The sequence below is a fragment of the Bos taurus genome, chromosome 7 (genome assembly GCF_002263795.3).
Source record: "Bos taurus isolate L1 Dominette 01449 registration number 42190680 breed Hereford chromosome 7, ARS-UCD2.0, whole genome shotgun sequence".
In the NCBI taxonomy this organism is placed as follows: domain Eukaryota; kingdom Metazoa; phylum Chordata; class Mammalia; order Artiodactyla; family Bovidae; genus Bos; species Bos taurus.
Genome location: NC_037334.1, coordinates 3,969,884 through 3,988,513, shown reverse-complemented (window position 1 = coordinate 3,988,513; position 18,630 = coordinate 3,969,884). Strand labels below are relative to the sequence as shown.

At 48.9% G+C, this 18,630-nt stretch overlaps 1 protein-coding gene across 1 annotated transcript in view; it reads right to left on the bottom strand.

Annotated features, from left to right (window-relative positions):
• The window catches only part of SUGP1 (SURP and G-patch domain containing 1), a 32,070-nt gene that overhangs the window by 9,650 nt on the left and 3,790 nt on the right, over positions 1-18,630 (bottom strand). Inside the window, exons 3-8 of the mRNA NM_001103278.1 lie at positions 16,187-16,287; positions 14,304-14,504; positions 12,118-12,241; positions 11,701-11,801; positions 10,698-10,821; positions 3,377-3,732 (exon numbers count right to left, since the gene is read on the bottom strand). Of these exons, the coding sequence (NP_001096748.1) occupies positions 3,377-3,732; positions 10,698-10,821; positions 11,701-11,801; positions 12,118-12,241; positions 14,304-14,504; positions 16,187-16,287 (1,007 nt within the window). The remainder of the gene's footprint in view (positions 1-3,376; positions 3,733-10,697; positions 10,822-11,700; positions 11,802-12,117; positions 12,242-14,303; positions 14,505-16,186; positions 16,288-18,630) is intronic.

Sequence of the window (18,630 nt, the reverse complement as noted above, 5' to 3'; positions counted from 1 at the left end):
TTAGGCACGAAAAAGCAGTAAGAAGCATCCAAGTTGGAAAGGAAGACATAAAACTATCCTTATTTGCACATGACATGATCTATATATATCTAGAAAACCCTGAAGACTGTTATGGTAATACATGAATTCAGCAATCTTAAAAAGATACATAAAAAGGGTTCCCTGATGGCTTGGTAGTAAAGAATCTGCCTGCCAATGCAGGACACACAGGTTCAGTCTCTGGTCTGGGAAGATTCCACAGGCCGAGAAGCAGCTAAGCCTGTGAGCTACAACTACTGAGCCTGTGCTCTAGAGCCCTCGAACTGCAACTACCAAAACCTGTGCGCCTGGAGCCCAAGCTCTGCAGTGAGAGAAGCCACCACAGTGAGAAGCTGGAACAACGGTGGAGCCCAGGCTCTGCAGTGAGAGAAGCCACCGCAGTGAGAAGCCGGAACAACGGTGGAGCCCAGGCTCTGCAGTGAGAGAAGCCACCACAGTGAGAAGCTGGAACAACGGTGGAGCCCAGGCTCTGCAGTAAGAGAAGCCACCACAGTGAGAAGCCGGAGCAACGGTGGAGCCCAGGCTCTGCAGTGAGAGAAGCCACCACAGTGAGAAGCTGGAACAACGGTGGAGCCCAGGCTCTGCAGTGAGAGAAGCCACCGCAGTGAGAAGCCGGAACAACGGTGGAGCCCAGGCTCTGCAGTGAGAGAAGCCACCACAGTGAGAAGCTGGAACAACGGTGGAGCCCAGGCTCTGCAGTGAGAGAAGCCACCGCAGTGAGAAGCTGGAACAACGGTGGAGCCCAGGCTCTGCAGTGAGAGAAGCCACCGCAGTGAGAAGCGGAGCAGCTGCAACTGGAGCAGCCCTCCCACCTGCCGCAGCTAGAGGAAAGCCTGCACAGCAAAAAAAGACCCAGCAGAGCCAAAAATAAATAAATGCAAACAGGAAAGCTCTCCTGTGTTCTCAGATTCGGTTCAGTCCAGTTGCTCAGTTGTGTCCAACTCTTTGCAACCCCAGGGACTGCAGCACGCCAGGCTTCCCTGTCCATCACCAGCTCCTGGAGCTTCTTAGACTCATGTCCATTGAGTCAGTGATGCCATCCAACCAGATTCTCAGAAGGGAATCTCAGTTCTCAGATTGGATTCCAATCTCACTTCTCAGATTGGAAGACTCAAATGTTAACATGTCAATATTACCCAAAGCAATCTACAGATTTAATACAGACCCTATCAAAATCCCAACAATGCTTTTTGCAGAAATGGAATAGCTCATCTGAAAATTCATACAAAAAGTCAAAGGACCTAGAATAGCCAAAGCCTAAAAAAGAACAAAGTTGAAAAGCAGATACTCCCAATTTAACATTTTACCACAGAGCTATAATAATCAAAACAGCGTGCTGCTGGCATAAGGAGAAGCACACAGCCACTGTGATAGAACAGAGAGCCCCGAACGAACTCCTGCATCTGGGGAACTTTTGACAAGGCGTGGAGAGACCATTCAGTGGAGAAAGAATCACAATCTCTTTGACAAATGGTACTGGGGAAATGGGATCTCCACGTGCAAAGAAATGAAGCTGGACCCTTACTTCATATCATGTACAAAAATTAACTCAATTTTATGAGCTAAAACTATAAAACTCTTCCTGACCCAGGAATCAAACTGGGGTCTCCTGCATTGTAGGAGGATTCTTTACCAGCTGAGCTACCAGGACGGTATAAAAACCCTTAGAAGAAAACAGAGGCCTATCTTCAAGACTTTCAGATGTGGGCAACAAAAGAAAAAATAAATTGAACATTATAACTTTTGTGTGTCAAAGGACATTAAGAGAACATTAATAATAAAAAATTATTTTTAAATACAGCCCATAAAACTAGAAAAAAATATTTGCAAATCATGTATCTCAATAGCAGTTAGTATCTAAAACATAAAAAGAACTCCTACAACTCAATAACAAAAGGGCAAATAACTAAAAAATGGGCCAGACTTCCCGTGGCCCAATGGTTAATAATCGGCCTGCTGACGCAGGGAACATGGGTTGGATCCCTGCTCTGGGAAGATCCCACGTGCCCTGGAGCAGCTACGCCCGTGCAGCACAACTACAGAAGCCCATGGCTGTAACTACTGTAGCCCGCGCACCCTACAGCCTGTGCTCTGCAGCCAGAGAAGGACCACAAGGAGAAGCCTGCATGCCACAGTAAGAGTTGCCCCTCCTTGCTACCAACTAGAGAAGGTCCCTGCACAGCAATGAAGACCCAGAGCAGTCAAAAATAAATAAATAATTTTTTTAAAATGGGCAAAGGACTAAAATAGACATTTCTCTAACTAAACTATACAAATAACCAATAATACATGAAAAGATGCTCAACACCATTAGTCATTAAGGAAACGCAAATCAAAATTACACTGTGATTTCACTTTACTCTTACTAGGATAGCTAAAATAATAAGGTGAGAATGTGAAGAAATTCAAACCTTTGTGCATGGCTGATGGGAATGTAAAATGGTGCAGCTGCTATAGAAAACAGTTTGGCAATTCCTCAGTAAGTTACAGAATTACCATAAGACCTAGTGATTCCACTCCTACATATATGCAGTAAGTAATCAAAATCACCAAAGAAAGGCAATGCCAAAGAATACTCAAACTACCGCATAATTGCACTCAACTCACACGCTAGTAAAGTGATGCTTAAAATTCTCCAAGCCAGGCTTCAGCGATACATGAACCGTGAACTTCCAGATGTTCAAGCTGGTTTTAGAAAAGGCAGAGGAACCAGAGAGCAAATTGCCAACATCTGCTGCATCATCGAAAAAGCAAAAGAGTGATTCCAGAAAAACATCTATTTCTGCTTTATTGACTATGCCAAAGCCTTTGACTCTGTGGATCACAATAAACTGTGGAAAATTCTGAAAGAGATGGGAATACCAGACCACCTGACCTGCCTCTTAAGAAACCCATATGCAGGTCAGGAAGCAACAGTTAGAACTGGACATGGAACAACAGACTGGTTCCAAATAGGAAAAGGAGTACATCAAGGCTGTATATTGTCACCCTGCTTATTTAACTTATATGCAGAGTGCATTATGAGAAACACTGGGCTGGAAGAAGCACAGCTGGAATCAAGATTGCCGGGAGAAATATCAATAACCTCAGATATGCAGATGACACCACCCTTATGGCAGAAAGTGAAGAGGAACTAAAAAGCCTCTTAACAACTCAGGCTTCTGAACAACTGATGAATGGATAAACAAAATGCTGTCTACCATACACTGGACTACTACTCAGCCATGGAAACAAACGGAACTGTGACATGTGCTACAACGCAGATGAACCCTGAGAGCACTACACTCAGTGACAGATGCCAGAGCCTCCCCGCACACTGAGACAGGGGCTGGCCCACCTGACAGAGGCGAGGGAGCAGCATCCGTGTCCCTCTGCGCCAGCTCGGCGGGCGGGAGCTCCACCTTGTCCTCTTCAGGCCCCCACCGGCTCTTTCGCTTCCTCTTCACGTTGGCTGTGGTGGCCGGCTTCCCTGGGGCGGCGGCAGGTGGGTTGGCAGTGGGCAGGGGGGCAGATGAGGTAGGGCAGGCAGTGGCAGTGGGCGTGGACCCCAACGGGGTCTCAGGAGGAGATCTGCGCTTCAGTCCGAGGTCAGGTGCCATGGGGGTGCCCGTGGGACCAGCCTTGGCTTTCCGGAACTCCTCCAGCTTCTGGCGGTAGTACTTGTACCCTTGGCTGTTGGGTTCATATAGAAAGCTGCAAAAGAGAGTAGGGGGCAGACTGTAATTGGGCCCCAGACCCTACCCGATTTAGGGTAGAAGGTCGGGCTTTGCTTTGCAAAGGTATACCCAGGTCAGCCAGGGTCACTTCAGGGTCGTGTCATGATAAAGGTCTCTACCATGACCTCCTGCCTGCCAGGTCTTGGTGGCTTCTGGCCCTGGTGACATGCCCACAGCCTTTCATGACGCTGTTCCTGCGAGCTAAGGGTCCTGCCAAGCCCCTACCCTATCCTTACTGGATGCCTGTCACACTATCATTGATCCCCTGCTTTGAAGGAAAAGGTGCACGCTCTCTCAGACCTTGCCCAGCCATCCTAGATGAAGGCACCAGTGTTTACAAACCAAGAACTCCTGAGTAGCGAGAGACCCCCGGTGCCAGAAAGGGCAGGTTCTGACCCAAACCTGACAGCTGGGCACATCTGTGCTCCTTTCTGATGCATCCTTGAGAGGCATCAACAGTGGACAGAGACAAAGCAAAGACACTGGAGTCTGGAACAGACAGGCAGCTCACTAACAGCCTTGCCAGAAGCTGTGGGTCCCCAAGTACAGAGCCAACAGTCCCACGTCCCACGTCTAGAGTCCATACTGGAGGGGAGCATCACAGCCCTGTTCTATATAGCAAAGCCTGTCCAGAGCAGAGATTACATAGCCCTTGACAAGAAGTGGCTAGACCTGCACTCACAAACCTGGAACGGCAGTCACAGCACAACGCTGTACTACAGAAGTAACATGCGGCTCCAGTGCACTGTAAATTCCTTTTGTAAAAGTTAGCAGGAAAAAAAATCCACAGACTATTTCTACATGAGAGCCACCAGAGGGATGGAAGGACTCCCAGGTCTGCTAATGTTGGTACTCAGGGTGGGACGGAGGGATGGGGGAGCCTGTGGCATCTTCTTTGTATTTCTGGGTCACAGTACAAGCATGTATGCCCTTCAGAAAACTCGATGAGGAACATTTGTAAAAATTGAAAGAAACAGAGATCATAAAATCATTACGCTTCTAGCCAAGCTAAGAAAAAAAGAGGACACAAATTACTAACAACAGAAATGAAAGGGCAGCCATCACTACAGATCCCATGGACTTTAAAAATACTATGGATTACTACGAACAACTCTATGCACACAAACTTGATAACCCAGATGAAACAGGCTAATTCTTTGAAGGATACAGCCTGCCAACACTCACAAAATGAAGAAACAGACAATCTGAACAGGCCTATTTTTATTAAAGAAAGTGAACCAATTAAATTCCCTGGTGAATTCTACCAAATATTTAAAGAAGAAATTATACCAATTCTGTACAATCCTTTTCAGAGGAGAGAAGCAGACGGAATACTTTTTAAGTTATTCAATTACCCTAACAGCAAAACCAGACAACATTATAAGAAAACTATAGACCAACATCTCTCATGAACACAGATGTCAAAATTCTCAATAAAATGTTAGCAAACCTAATCCATTAGTGTAAAAAAAGAATTATACACCACAACCAAGTGGGATTCATTCTAGGCATGCAAGACTCGTTCAACACTTGAAAATCAAGTAATGTAATCCATCAGGTCAATAGGCTAAAAAAGAAAAACCCCATGATCACATCAATTGCTGCAGAAAAAGCTTGAGACTTAACAAAATCTAATACCCATTCATGAGGAAAACTCCCAGTGAACTAGGAGTACAGGCAAACTTGTTCCACTTGATAGAGTATCTACCAAAATACCCAATAACATCATAATGATGAGAAACCTCATGCTTTTTCACTAAGAGAAACAAGCCAAGAATATCCCACCTCGCCAATGCTTTTCATTAGCATACAGAAAGTTCTAGCTAATACGGTAAGAGGAGAAAAGAGAACAGAAAGTATACTGAGAAGGAAGAAATATGACATGATCGTCTGTGCAGAAAAAAAAAAAAAAAAAAACACAAAAGAATAGACCAAAAAACCCCCTAAAACTTCATAAGCTATTATAGCAAGGCTCCAGGATACAAGGTTAATCTACAGAAGTCAATCACTTTCCTATACACCAGCAACGAATACATGGAATTTGACATTAAAAACATCATACCATTTACAGTAGCATTTCCCCAAACGAAATACACAGGTGTAAGTCTAACAGGATATGTACCAGATCTGTATGTGGAAAACTAAAAAACTCTGATGAATGAATTCAAAGAAGAACTAAATAAATGAAGAGATAATCCATGTTCACAGATAGAAAGTTACTCAGTGTTGTCAAGGTGTCAGTTATTCTCAACTTGATTTCCAGATTTAGTGCAATTCCAGTTGGAATCAGTTATTCTGTACATACTGACAAACTGATTTGAAAGTTTATATAAAGAGACAAAGGACCCACAACAGCCAACACAATACTGAAAAGGAAGAACAAAGCCAGAGGACTGACACTCCCTGACTTCAGGGCTTCCTGTAAAGCCAGTATCATCTTGTCAGTAATCAGTATTATCTTGATAGTAATCAAGGCAGCGGGGGACTGGAGAGAAAATGGACAAACAGGCCAAAAGAACAGGATAAAGAGCTCGAAACAGACCCAGGCACGTACAGTCAACGGTTCTATGACCAAGGAGCAAAAGCAATGCAATGGAGCAAAAACAGTCTTTCTAAGGGATAGTGCTGAAACCAGACAGACACACGCCAAAAACACACACAAAAACTGGACAGACCGTATAAGCTTCACATTCACAAAAATTAACTCAAAAAGCTTATCACTGATCTAAATGTAAAACCTGAATCTGTAAACAAAACACAGAAGGATATCTATATAACCTTGGGTATGCCAAGGACTTTTTAGATACAACATCAAAGGCACAAGATCCATGAAAGCAGTTGATAAACTGGACTTAATTAAAATTAAAAACTTCAGCTCTCCAAAAGACAAAGTCAAGAGTATGAGAAGACAGGCCACAGACTGGGAGAAATATTTGTGAAAGACACATCTGATAAAGACTGTTACCCAAAATATACCAAGAACTCTTAACAGGCAAAAAAAAAAAGAAAACAAGTATGTCAATAAAAAACAGGTCAATGACCTTAACACACACCACACCAAAGATTTACAGATGGCAAATAAACATTATGGAAAGATATTCTACATCATGTCATCAGAGAAATGCAAATCAAAACAACGACTATCACAACATATCTATAAGAATGGCCAAAATCCAAAACACGACAACATCAAATGTTGATATGGATATGGAGCAACTGAAACTCATTCATTGCTGGGGGGCAACGCGAAAGGTACAGCCCACTCTGGAACAGTTTGGCAGTGTCTCACGAAACTAAATACGCCATACAATCCAGCAATCACACTTTTTGGTACATAAAGAGCTGAAAATTTATGTCCACATAAAAACCTTGAATACAGATGTTTAAGGCAACTTTATTCATAACTGCAAAAACTTGGGAGCAACCAAGATGTCCTGAAAGAGGTGAATGGATAAATGGTGGTACATCCAGACAAGGGAAAATTATTCAGTGCTAAAAAGAAATGAGCTATCAAGCTACAAGGGGAAAAAAAAAAAGACTCGGAGCAACCTTAAATGCACGTTACCAAGTAAAGCAAGCCTATCTGAAAATGCAACATACTATGATTCCAATTAAATGACATTCTGGAAAAGACAAAACTAGAATTAGTAAACAGATCAGTGGTCGCCAGGGGTTGGGGAGGAAGAGGGGATGAACAGGCAGAACACAGGGAATTTTAGGGCAGAGAGAACGAACACTCTGAATATATAATGACAGACACATGTCATTACGCATTTGTCCAAACTCAGTGAACACACACCACCAAGAGTGAACCCTAATGTAAACCACAGACTTTGGGTGATTATGGTATGTCAATACCGGTTCACTGATTGTAACAAATATACTATTCTGGTGGGGATGTTGATAACGAGGGAAGCTGTGCGTGTGTCAGGGAAGGGGGCACATAGGAAGTGTTTGTAGCCTCTCCTCAATTCTGCTGTGAACCTAGAACTGCTCCAAAAATAACATCTTAAAATATAAGAGACCAAAGCAAGAAGTTGTTCAAAGATGGAAGGGAGCAGATGGCTGGATTTAAAAAAGACTCATGGCAACCAGGACATGGATTTAAAGCAATCTGATTTTTCCAAGAAAAGCAGACTGGGGAATTCACCCACTGGGGCAGGGAGGCAGTGCCAAATGGAGTGGGTCTCCGCTAGGCTCACAGGCCTGCCTCTTCCTGGCCTCAGCTGATGGCTCCTGCTGCGTCTCCTCAGAGCTGCTCTGAGAGGCAGCACCCACAAGCCCCCCATGGGTAAGCCTGTCTGCAAGGAGGGTCCTTGCTCACTGTGGGCCCTGGGCGCAAGTGCAGGGGATTTTACAACCAAGACCCCTCTGGTTGGAGTGGGCAGAGTTAACCAAAGTTAACACTTTGGTGTATTTCCTTCCAGACTTATTTTCAGTGGAGTTATATTTGAACAGAGGTGTGATTCTATTTTCCATATCCTGATTTTTTTTTTAAGTTTCTTAACCCAACAACATATGGCTTTCCCATTAGACTGCAGCATGGCATGGTAGTGAAGGCATCTCCGCAGACCGGCCTCCTTGGTTCCCTCACGGGTTGAAGGCCAACAGGCCAGGCTGCTGTGAAGAACATGGTTCACCCAGGTGATGTGATAAGAGCCACACACGGCTTGAGATTTGCTGGCTGCTGCCGCCTTCAACAGCGTGACTTCCGATGGCCAAGATTACACTGGGTTTAGCCCTCTGGGGCTAGACATTCGTTGTGTTACTAATTTTTCATGACTTACGACAGTGCTATATGTAACATTATTTCTGGGGATGGCATCTCAGAAGTGGGATGACTGGTCAAAGGAACAGGTATTTCCAGCTTCTCCACAGATGAGCATAGCTATTATGTTTCCCAAAACACAGAGCTCCTCAGAAATCAGGAGAACAGCAAAGGACTAAGAGCAGCAGGAACACCAGATGACTGTTAGATGTGGGGGTGAGAGGAGCTGCCTTGCACCTGACCCCCACCCCCTTTCCACACCAAGGGGCGAGGAAACCGTCTGCTTGGTGTGAACCTGCATGTCTTACGCCGGCCCAGACCCCTGATCCTTCCTTGCTTATGCTTTCTCCAACTCGGGGAGTGCTGACCGTGGATCAGCTCTGGTGTGGAAATGAGCTCCCCCAGACCACAAGAGTCACCTTCAGCTGCTTCCCTGCCAGACACCCCCGGGCTCTCATGCCCCTCATCCCCAGCGGCCACCCTGTCACTACCCACAAGCTGCATGCCTGCCAGCAATGCCTGCCCAAAGGGCTACAGCCGCAGGGCGGGCCTGGAGTCACTTGTGGTGATAATGTCTCTTGGCTTTGACCCCACAGGAAAGGCTCAGCTGGAGCTGCTGAGCCTAGGAACCCTCTGACCAGGGAGAGCCACCTGGGCTGGAGGCTTTGTACAGAATCCCATTACCTCACCCACTTTGCCTGCAATAGATTTTTAGTCAGCTCTAGTCATGATGAGTGATTGGACACTAAGTTTCCTACTGAAATAAATGAACTTACTTACGTGAAGGAAGGGAAAAAAGATGTAGTGATGGATTGCTAAGTAACACTGGTTTGAACAGTGCAGAGCAGCAGCTGGTATCACTACACTGTGAGGAGACCCTGGGTCTTCTGAGCGCTAGACCTGAACGCCCCATGGCCCCCATAAAAGCTCCCAGATGCCTGCGTACCCCTCACAGGGACATCTGAACTCTCAGCAGTCCTCCTCTGCCCCACCTGATGGCTCTCCCGTGCCCCAATGTGTCCCAACCTGCTGGGTCTGACCACCCTCCACAGCTGTGGCCAGATGACGCTGAAGCACAGCTGACCCTGACTCCCTGTGCAGACCCTCCAAAGGCTCTCAATGAGCCTGAGCCCTCTGGGACTGAGCCCTGCCCGGCTCCGCGGCCCATCTGCACTGACACTCGCCTTGCACCTCCGCCATCTCTGCCGCATCACTCCTGCATGGCAGTCCCTCCAGACGCCCTTCAGTGTTCCGTGTCTAGCTCACGCTGCCTCACGTGTGGTAGATGCGACTGGCCGCCTGCCCAGCCTCCACTCCTGCTTCCTTCTTCCTGTGTCCCTGATGGCGTCTAGAGCTGCTCAATCAACCAGCCCAGATGGCTGCTGCTCCGACACTTTTTGTTACGAGTGCCATCGCATCTCCTCACTGACTGAGTAGGAACCTGTGTTACTTGCCCAAAGTGTCCTCGAGGGGGCATCACCCTCACAATGGCTTCAGTGCCCACCTCACAAACCTTTGCCTGGCCCCTCCCTGCAGCAGTGACCACCCTACCCCACCCAACATCCTGCCACCCAGCAGCCTGCCCCCATAAAGAGCAGGGGCTGAACCCACCCAAAGAATGGCAGTGGGTGAGCACAGACCCAGCCTGAGGGGGTGGCGTGTGGTGTCATGGCTGGGGACAGCAGCGAGGCCCGGCTGCTTGTCCTGCATGCTCTGTGGACCATGCACACAGGCTGTGGTCCGCCCACCCCAGAGCCTGAGGTACCACGTTCCCCACTTTCCTATCATCTCCCTTGCTGTACAGATGAGAGGATGCACACAGCGAACAACAAGCCTGTTAGTTTCTCTTTGAGAGCCCAGTCTATTCTGCTACAAAAAGAGCAAGGCAAGTGCTAGAGACTTTCTCGACGAGGCTCCCAGAGAACAGAAGGCTCCAAAGGCCCTCACACACCTGGCTCAGGGATGACTCAGGAACCAATGTGCACTTGGAGAATGCCGATGGGGTAGCAGGGCTGAACTCTGTGATCAGAAACTCCTGGACCTGGGTCTGGCTCTGCTAACCTCTTGCCATGGGATCCTAGAGCGTCTCAGTAGTATACCGACCCCATTTTCTCAGCAGGGAAGCTATGACTAGGGTGAGAGTTTACCACCCCCCAGTGGGTGCTCCCCCTTACCTGAATGCCTGGTTCTCACGGTTGTTCTGGAGCGCAATGGTTTCCACCTCGGGACCCCCATCCGCTATGAACCTGGCCAACTTTTCTGCGAGGTTTTTGACCTCTTCGTCCTCTGGGGGTGAAACTTTAAGCAGGCTGTCAGTACTGAGCTCAACTCACCACACCCAACAGCCTAATTTCTGCTAAGAACCCCACGGGAAACAAGAGGGGTTTATTTTAGGAACAATACAAAGAAAAACAGGCAAATGGGAATCAGATTACTGTACTGGAACCAAGCAAAATTAATAATATCTTGAGCCTCCACCCCCCCATGCTCCACCCCTTCCCACCCCATAGGTCTGAGGGTTTTGGACCACACACTGGGATGGTGGGAACAGAAGGTGAGGGGTGGCCTGGTCCAGGCTGGAGACAGGAAGCCCCATCTCGGCCTTTCTGATGGGAGCCGCCCAGGTAATGTGGGGGGATGCGGCCCACGTTCGGCTTACAGATCAAGGCCCCTGCTACCCACCAGCACTTGGCTGGGGCCTCACTTCATCCCAACTGGAGACCAGACAGCATCCCCCTTCCCCTGACAGTCATCCCACCACCCTCTAACCAGCTAATTGTCTCCGTCTCCTGGCCCCTCACTCCACCGCCCACCCCTGCCAAGTGTCAGGCACTGCATTTGTGTCTTGGTGCCCAGCATGCCGCAGGTGCCCATAAGCACTTGTGAAAATGACCATGAACCAAGGGGCAAGCGTTTCTTCCCTGCATGCACTTCCCAGGAGCTGAGCTCCTGGACATGCCCTTGATCTTCACCTCGACCCTTACATTTCCCCACTCCTCGGAGCAATGGCAACCAGTGCTAGTCCCAGCATGACCCCAGCTGCCTGGGAGGGCACAAACCTGCACTGTCAGCGCCACCCCATGCCAAGGAGGGCTCCAGGAAAGGACCCCAAGTCCACATGGGGTGTGGTTTGTCTACACGCCTCCCCAGAGCTTCCCACCCCCCTCGCCCACCTACCTTTCTGAGGGGCTGCCTGCAACTTCTGTGCTTCCTTTCTTATCTCAGCCACCTTCTTTCTGTAGTAGAGGAATTCCCTGCTATTCTTATCGTGCAAAAACCTGGAGAGGAGTTTTACAGAACAGAGAGTAGAAAATGAGCAACAAGGATGGGTGGGCCCATGCAGCTTCTGAAGACATGGTGTGCAAAAGCAAGCTGGTGAGCAGAGACGCCTTCACGGGGCCCAAAAGTAAGTCTCCACACTGGAGCCCCTGGCAATCTCCGGTGTGAATACAAAGTGGTATCTGGCCCACGCAAGTAAGCACCCAGCCCCGGTCGGCCTCAGTCACCACCACGGCCTCATAAGAATGTGGGCATGTACTAACGTGTGGCAAGAACATTAAGTACCAGTGGCCTTCCCCTCCCAGAAATACTTACGAAAATGCCGGGTTATCCTTGTAGTTCTCCATAGCTACTTTTTCTAACTCGGGGCCTCCTTCTGCCACAAAGCGGGCCAATTTCTCTATCACTTTCCGAGTCTCGGCTCCCTCTGGGGGTGAAACTTTAAGGAGGCTGTCAGTACTGGGGTTCAACTCACACACCCCACAGTCAACAGGCACACTCTCTCTATGGACCACAAGGACAGAGGGGTGGGGGGAAAAGAGGGTGAAATGCGGGAGGCTGTTGGGAGTCCTAGTCCATACACAAAAGCACCATGATGAGGGTGAGTCGGTCTAGACAGCCTTTGTGAGACACGCCAAGGGGGGAGAAAAGTGTGTGAGCCTCCCAAAGGCCAAGCCAGTTACCAGGCTGGCAGGGAGATGTCGGAAAACAGAGCCAGCTTCCCCCCCCTTTTTTGGAATACTCAATTCTTTTATTTACATGACTTAATTCTTTATATTTCAGTACAATATATTCGTTCCCTTTCATCCTTCAAAGATGATATATTTTTTTTAAATATCACTATAAACTATGATTGAAAGACACGGGTAGGTTTCAATCCAATGCAATTCACGTCATCACAGAAGCTCCATCTTCCCCTCTGTGGCTGGTGGAGCTTCTTCAGACTGGCTCCTAAGGCCTGCAGGCTTGGCCCCAGGAGTCTCTGCCTGCCTCCTTGCTATCTGCTGGGAAAGGGCGCTTCTGGGACATGTCAGACACTTCCTGCCCAGACTGAGTGCCAGCCATTCTCCACAAGTCCTGGCATCCGTGAGTAAGAAAGTGTGTTTCCAGACTAACATCTGGGAGCTAGGGGGGCTCACTGCGACGGACTTAATTGTTACCTCAGGGCATTTACAGTGAACCAAACTAAAAAATATATTTCTGTACTTGTATTGACCTCTACTTCGAGCCACATGGAACTTGCTTCTGTATTTATTGCTGGCCTGTTTCATACAGCTTGAATCCCTCATACGAGAGCTCCCAGGAGAAATTTCTTGATGTCAGTCAGTGCTTAGGAACGTTTGCTTCTCCTGGCAATGGGGCGAGACACTGAGTCTGTGGCCTCTCTCTTTCTCCTTGTTGCTTGTACTGCCAGGAAGCTCGGGAGGAGCTGGGAGAGAGGAGTGGTACAAGGTGTGGCCAAGAAGGGCCTACAAGAGGACCTATAAGAGGTCTCAGGGACATTCGCGCCCACCTTCCCCTCAGCCTCACCCTCCTGCCACATGCCTGGCAACGATCCTAACCTGGTTACTTTATAAGCGCAGTTGCTTCTCTGAGGTTAAATCAATAGCAGGCCACAATAGGTCTCAAGGGCCTTGAGGCACCCACTGTCCCTCCTAAACTGGCAGTTCCCAGCAGGGTACCACTGGGACTGCCAGGGCACCTCTCAGAGGAAACACCACATTCACTGGCTCCATTCTGACTACAGCTCCAGGGTTCGAGGCTGGCCACTGCTCTGTTCAGATGCAAGGCCTGAAGTCAGCACCTCACCCAGAGCAAGACATCTAGAGGCTGTCACAACATGATAGCATGGTCACTTCAGTCTGTCCTCACTGTCAGGGGCGTGACTGCACCAGCCACCCTGGAAGCCCAGGGCTGGGATCCACGTAGCTCAGGTGGCACCCCATCTCATTCTGAATACGGACATGGCTGGGCGCACTGGGAGTGCCGCCACCAGCCCCCTCCCCGCCCTCCTCCACCACGGGGCCTGAACTGGCTCAGCTAAGGCCAATGACCATCCTGCGCTGGACTGGAGAGAGCACTTCCCAACCCCTGTGCTCACACCTCTGGCCCAAACTAGTGGAGACAATTAACCCACACTGAGGAGCTCCTCTTCTAGAACTGGATGAGGAGTACACAAGTGCACACTCCCCTGAGAACGCCACCCCATCATGAGACCAGCCCCCACAAAAGTGGACAATGAGCCAAACAGCTCCCAGGAAGAAGCCTGCACTCTGCAGCCCTTCCAGGCTCCCCATGGTCTACTCCTCACCTCTTCCTTCACCTCCCTCATCCTGAAGGGCCTCACTCTGACCCTTGGCTCAGCCTGGAGGCCTGGTGGCAACGCCCTGACCACACCCCGAGCAACCCACAGCCGGCTGTGCTTTCCCCGGGACCATGGAGCCTGCCTGTGGAGCTGGAAGAGCAGCTGTGGACGGTGGGCAGCAGCCCTGGCACCTTACCTTTGATCTCCAGCCACTGCTCATAGTCCTCCTCGTCGTCCTCATCAGGAGATTGGAAGACACTCGGGCGGCTGGCCACAGGCAGCTGCTTGGCGTGCATGTAGTTCTTCACCTGGCCCAGCGGGCTACTGATGAGGGGGGGCCTCTTCCCGGTGCGGGGGAGCACACGAGGCGGGGCAGTGGGTGCGCTGGGGGGAGCATCTTGGGATACAAGGAGGGAGACCCACACTCAAGGTCTGTGGTGCAGGTTTCCTTGTCTTCCTGCCTGAACGGCCCCGAGTCCCCCTTGGCTGGGCTCTTTAGCTTCCAGCACAGCACTGGCAGACAGTGGGTGCTCAGAAGCACTCAGGGAAGATGCCACCCCCACTTACAGATGAGGACCCTCGAGACCTCGAGAGAAACAACCTATAGGGGTCACCCAGCCCAGGCCTCTGCAAGCGGCAACTCTGGCGGTAGGTAGCTCTGACACCCGTATCCACAGACTGCTGCTGCTGCTGCTAAGTCGCTTCAGTCGTGTCTGACTCTGTGCGACCCATAGATGGCAGCCCACCAGGCTCCGCCGTCCCTGGGATTCTCCAGACAAGAACACTGGAGTGGGTTGCCATTTCCTTTTCTAAAGCATGAAAGTGAAAAGTGAAATGGAAGTCGCTCAGTCGTGTCTGACTCTTCGCAACCCCATGAACTGCAGCCCATCAGGCTCCTCCGTCCATGGGATTTTCCAGGCAAGAGTACTGGAGTGGGGTGCCATTGCCTTCTCCACCATCCACAGACTAGTGATACAGCAACTCTTCAGGATAAGACCCGAATCCCCCATACAGCGTCCACCCACCCCCTCTGACTGCTGCGGGCAGGAGCTAGCAGTAGCGGGCAGGAGCTAGCCTATTTGGGACTTTTCAACCACAATTCATGGCCTGAGACCCTGCAGTGAAGGGCTCTTATAGCCCTTCCTCCCTCTCTGTGGGCAAACTTGGCCTTGGGTTAACTTTTCTAGCTGTTAGCTGGGAAACCTGACAGAAGTCCAGAGTCAGCTGTTTCACCAGTAACTTCCTTATAGTAAACACGAGACTAGCGGGGCTCCCCTGGTGGTCCAGTGGTTTAGAATCCACCTGTCAATGCAGGAGGCGCAGATCCAATCCCTCGTCTGGGAAGATGCCACACACCATGGGCAGTAGCTGGGCCAGTGTGCCCCAACTACTGAGCCTGTACTCTAGAGCCCATACGCATGCTCTGCAGCCACTGATGCCCGAGTGGCCCTATAGCCTGTGCTCTGCAACAGGAGAAACCCCTGCAATGAGAAGCATGTGACTCGCAACCGGAGAGGAGCCTCCACCTGCCGTAACTAGAGAAAGCCCGAGCGCAGCAATGAAGACCCAGCGCAGCCAAAAATAAACAAACGAGTAAGTAAATAAAAGAAATTAAAAAAAAATGAGACTAGTAAAGTGCACAACCATAGTCGTGGGTGGACTCCCACAGGTGAGATTCTGACACCTGGCGTTTCCCACACAGCTCCTGTGGGCCAAGCGGCCCCTCACCACCTACAGAAGGAGGGCCTGTTCCTTACACTGCAGCTACCTCTCTAACTCAAGCCACAGTCCCTCAGGTGTGCTGAGTTCTGGCCCCCACCGCCCCCTCCCCAAATAGAAACCTGGCTTATCTGCCTCTAGGTCTTGTGGGTAAGCACCTCAATGGCAGGGTCTGCATTCTCCCCTGGGCACTTCCTGTGAGAACAAGCAGAACGAAGGTGCTCAGTGAACAAGGGGTGAGAGGAACGAGGCTGAGGTGGGACCTGCCAACTTTCAAGGCACCGAGGACCCTTTGGGGGGAGAGTCAGCAGGGGTAACTCTAGGAGGCGGTGACACAGGGCAGGGGGGGACCGCGCTTACCTGTGCTGGTCTGTGCCTTCTGCAACTTCAGAAACTGCTGCAAGAAGCTGCCGTCGTTGGCAAACTTGTTGGAAACGTTAGAGTTGTGTACGTTTGCAATTCTAGACCGGAGGCAGAGGACAGAGAGGATAAGCCTTGAGAGGAGGCAGGGTGTACAATGCATCGGCCTGTCCTACCCCCACCACTGTTCTCTAAGGGGGCCCCAAATGGACCCCCGAAGATGCTGGGGGCCCACAGAGTGCAGGGAGCGGCCTTCAGAGAAGTCAGCTCGAACAAGCTGGTTCTACTAGTCAATGGGATGCTACCTGTGCTGAAGTTGTCTCTATCTGCGTGCTGACCCTTTGGGTTCAAAGGCTTCCCCAACAAGACGGCTCAGAAGCACCTGCCCTGCTCCCACGCAGCACCTGCCGTACCTATTGTTAACGAGTCATCTGGGCTTTCGCTGGCTCCCGTATCTGTCCTACCAGCCAAACTGTATGGTTCCCAAAGGCAGGGCCTGTGTCTACACCTGTGTGTGACCACAGTTCTGGGCTGAGGTCAGTCAGCACTTCTGTGGATTTCACATGTGTCCAAGAAAACAGCCAAAGAAATCTCTTGGTGGGAGAATTAGAGAGAAATTTTACACTCTTATTACTTTCTCTTTCATTTTTACAAAGGGCATGTTTTATTTTTTTAAAGACTTTTTTTTAATGTGGACCATTTTCACAGTCTTTACTGAATTTGTTAAATATTGCTTCTGTTTTACGCTTTTGGCTCTTTGGCCGCAGGGCAAGTGGGATCTTGGTTCCCTGATCAGGGATCAAACCTGCACTCCGTGCACTGGGAAGTGAAGTCATATCCACTGGATCACCAGGGAAGTCCCAAGTACGTTTTATTTTGAAAAAGAAAATGTATTTTTAACGAAACACAAAAGCAAACCCTTATCATAAAGTTATAGTGGGCTTCCCTGGTGGTCAGTGGTAAAGAATCCGCTTGCCATTGAAAGGAGACACAGGAGATGCAGGCTCAGATCCTTGAGTCAGAAGATGCCCTGGAAAAGGAAATTACAACCCACTCCAGAGTTCTTGCCTGGAGAATCCCAGGTACAGAGAAGCCTTGAAGGCTGCAGTCCACAGGGTCACAAAGAGTGGGATGCAGCTGAGCAAAAAGTGATGGAGGCTCACTATGAGCAAATGGGAATCTGGAAAAAAAACAGAAATATAGAAAGCAAGGAGAAAACCCCCCAAAAGCCTCCTCGCCTCACAAGGGTCACTCAAACAGTTTGGTATACTTCTTTGATTTATCCTTAATTAGAAATAGAAGAAAATAAAGCTGTTATCACGGTTATGTATTCTACTTCTTTCATCTTTTACTACAACATACTGTCTTGCTCCAGCCTCAGAAACTCCTCACATGCGCTTTCAGAGCCATGCTCATCATACAGACACACTCAATAACTGATAAAAGCTCAAGGAGCCCACAGGTCTGAATTTTTTCCTTTAAAATAAAGTTCTAGCCTCCTAGAAATCCGTTCTAATGAAAGAAAAGAGGAAAAAAAATAAGTCAACAAAGGGCGCTGGTTAAATAAATTACAGGACATCATAGAGCAGATGGAATGGTCCTGGAAAGCTCAAGTTTTATAAATAAAACCACCAAGCACAACGATAAGTGAAAAACAGCAAGGCGAGACGTACAACAGTATCTGCAGCATGGTCCTACTTATGTCAACATGTATTTGACTGCAAAAGTTTACAAAAATCCATCAAAAAGCAACCAGCACTTGCCTGTGAGCTGCAGGGTTACAATGATTTTATTTTTCCCTCTACTTCCCAGTTTTTCTACCACATATATGCATTATCTTTAAAGTTAAAAGAGAGCAAAGGCAACAAAAGTTGTTTTATGTGAAAGAAAGACCCACTGATAACCAGCCTTGGCGTTAAACAAGCGGAGCCTTCTAGTGACCCTGGCCCTGTCCTCACGCTGCGTACACCTCCAACAGGAGGGACAGAAAGAGGCAGGGACAATGAATGACAAGAGAACACTTTGGAGGGAATCCCCTGGCAGTCAAGTGGTCAGGACCCTGCACTTTCACTGCTGAGGGCCCAGGTTCAATCCCTGACTGGGTAACTAAGATTGCGCGAGCTGCACATGGCTTTAAAAAAAAAACCAAACCAACCCACTGTGGGGAACAGCATGCCAACAACTGAATCCCACGTGAAAACTACCCGTAACAAACAACAGGGGGTATTACACAGGTGTTGAATGATGGCTCTTGATGACATGTAAACAATACACAGTCCATTCATACAATGGAATATTTTTCAGTCCAAAAAAAAGAGAGTGAAGTCCTGACACAGCTACACAGTGATGAACCTTGAAAACATTATGTCCAGTGAAAGAAGCCAGACACAAAAGGCCAGATATCGCATGAAACATCTAAAATAGGCCAATCCACCCAGACAGAA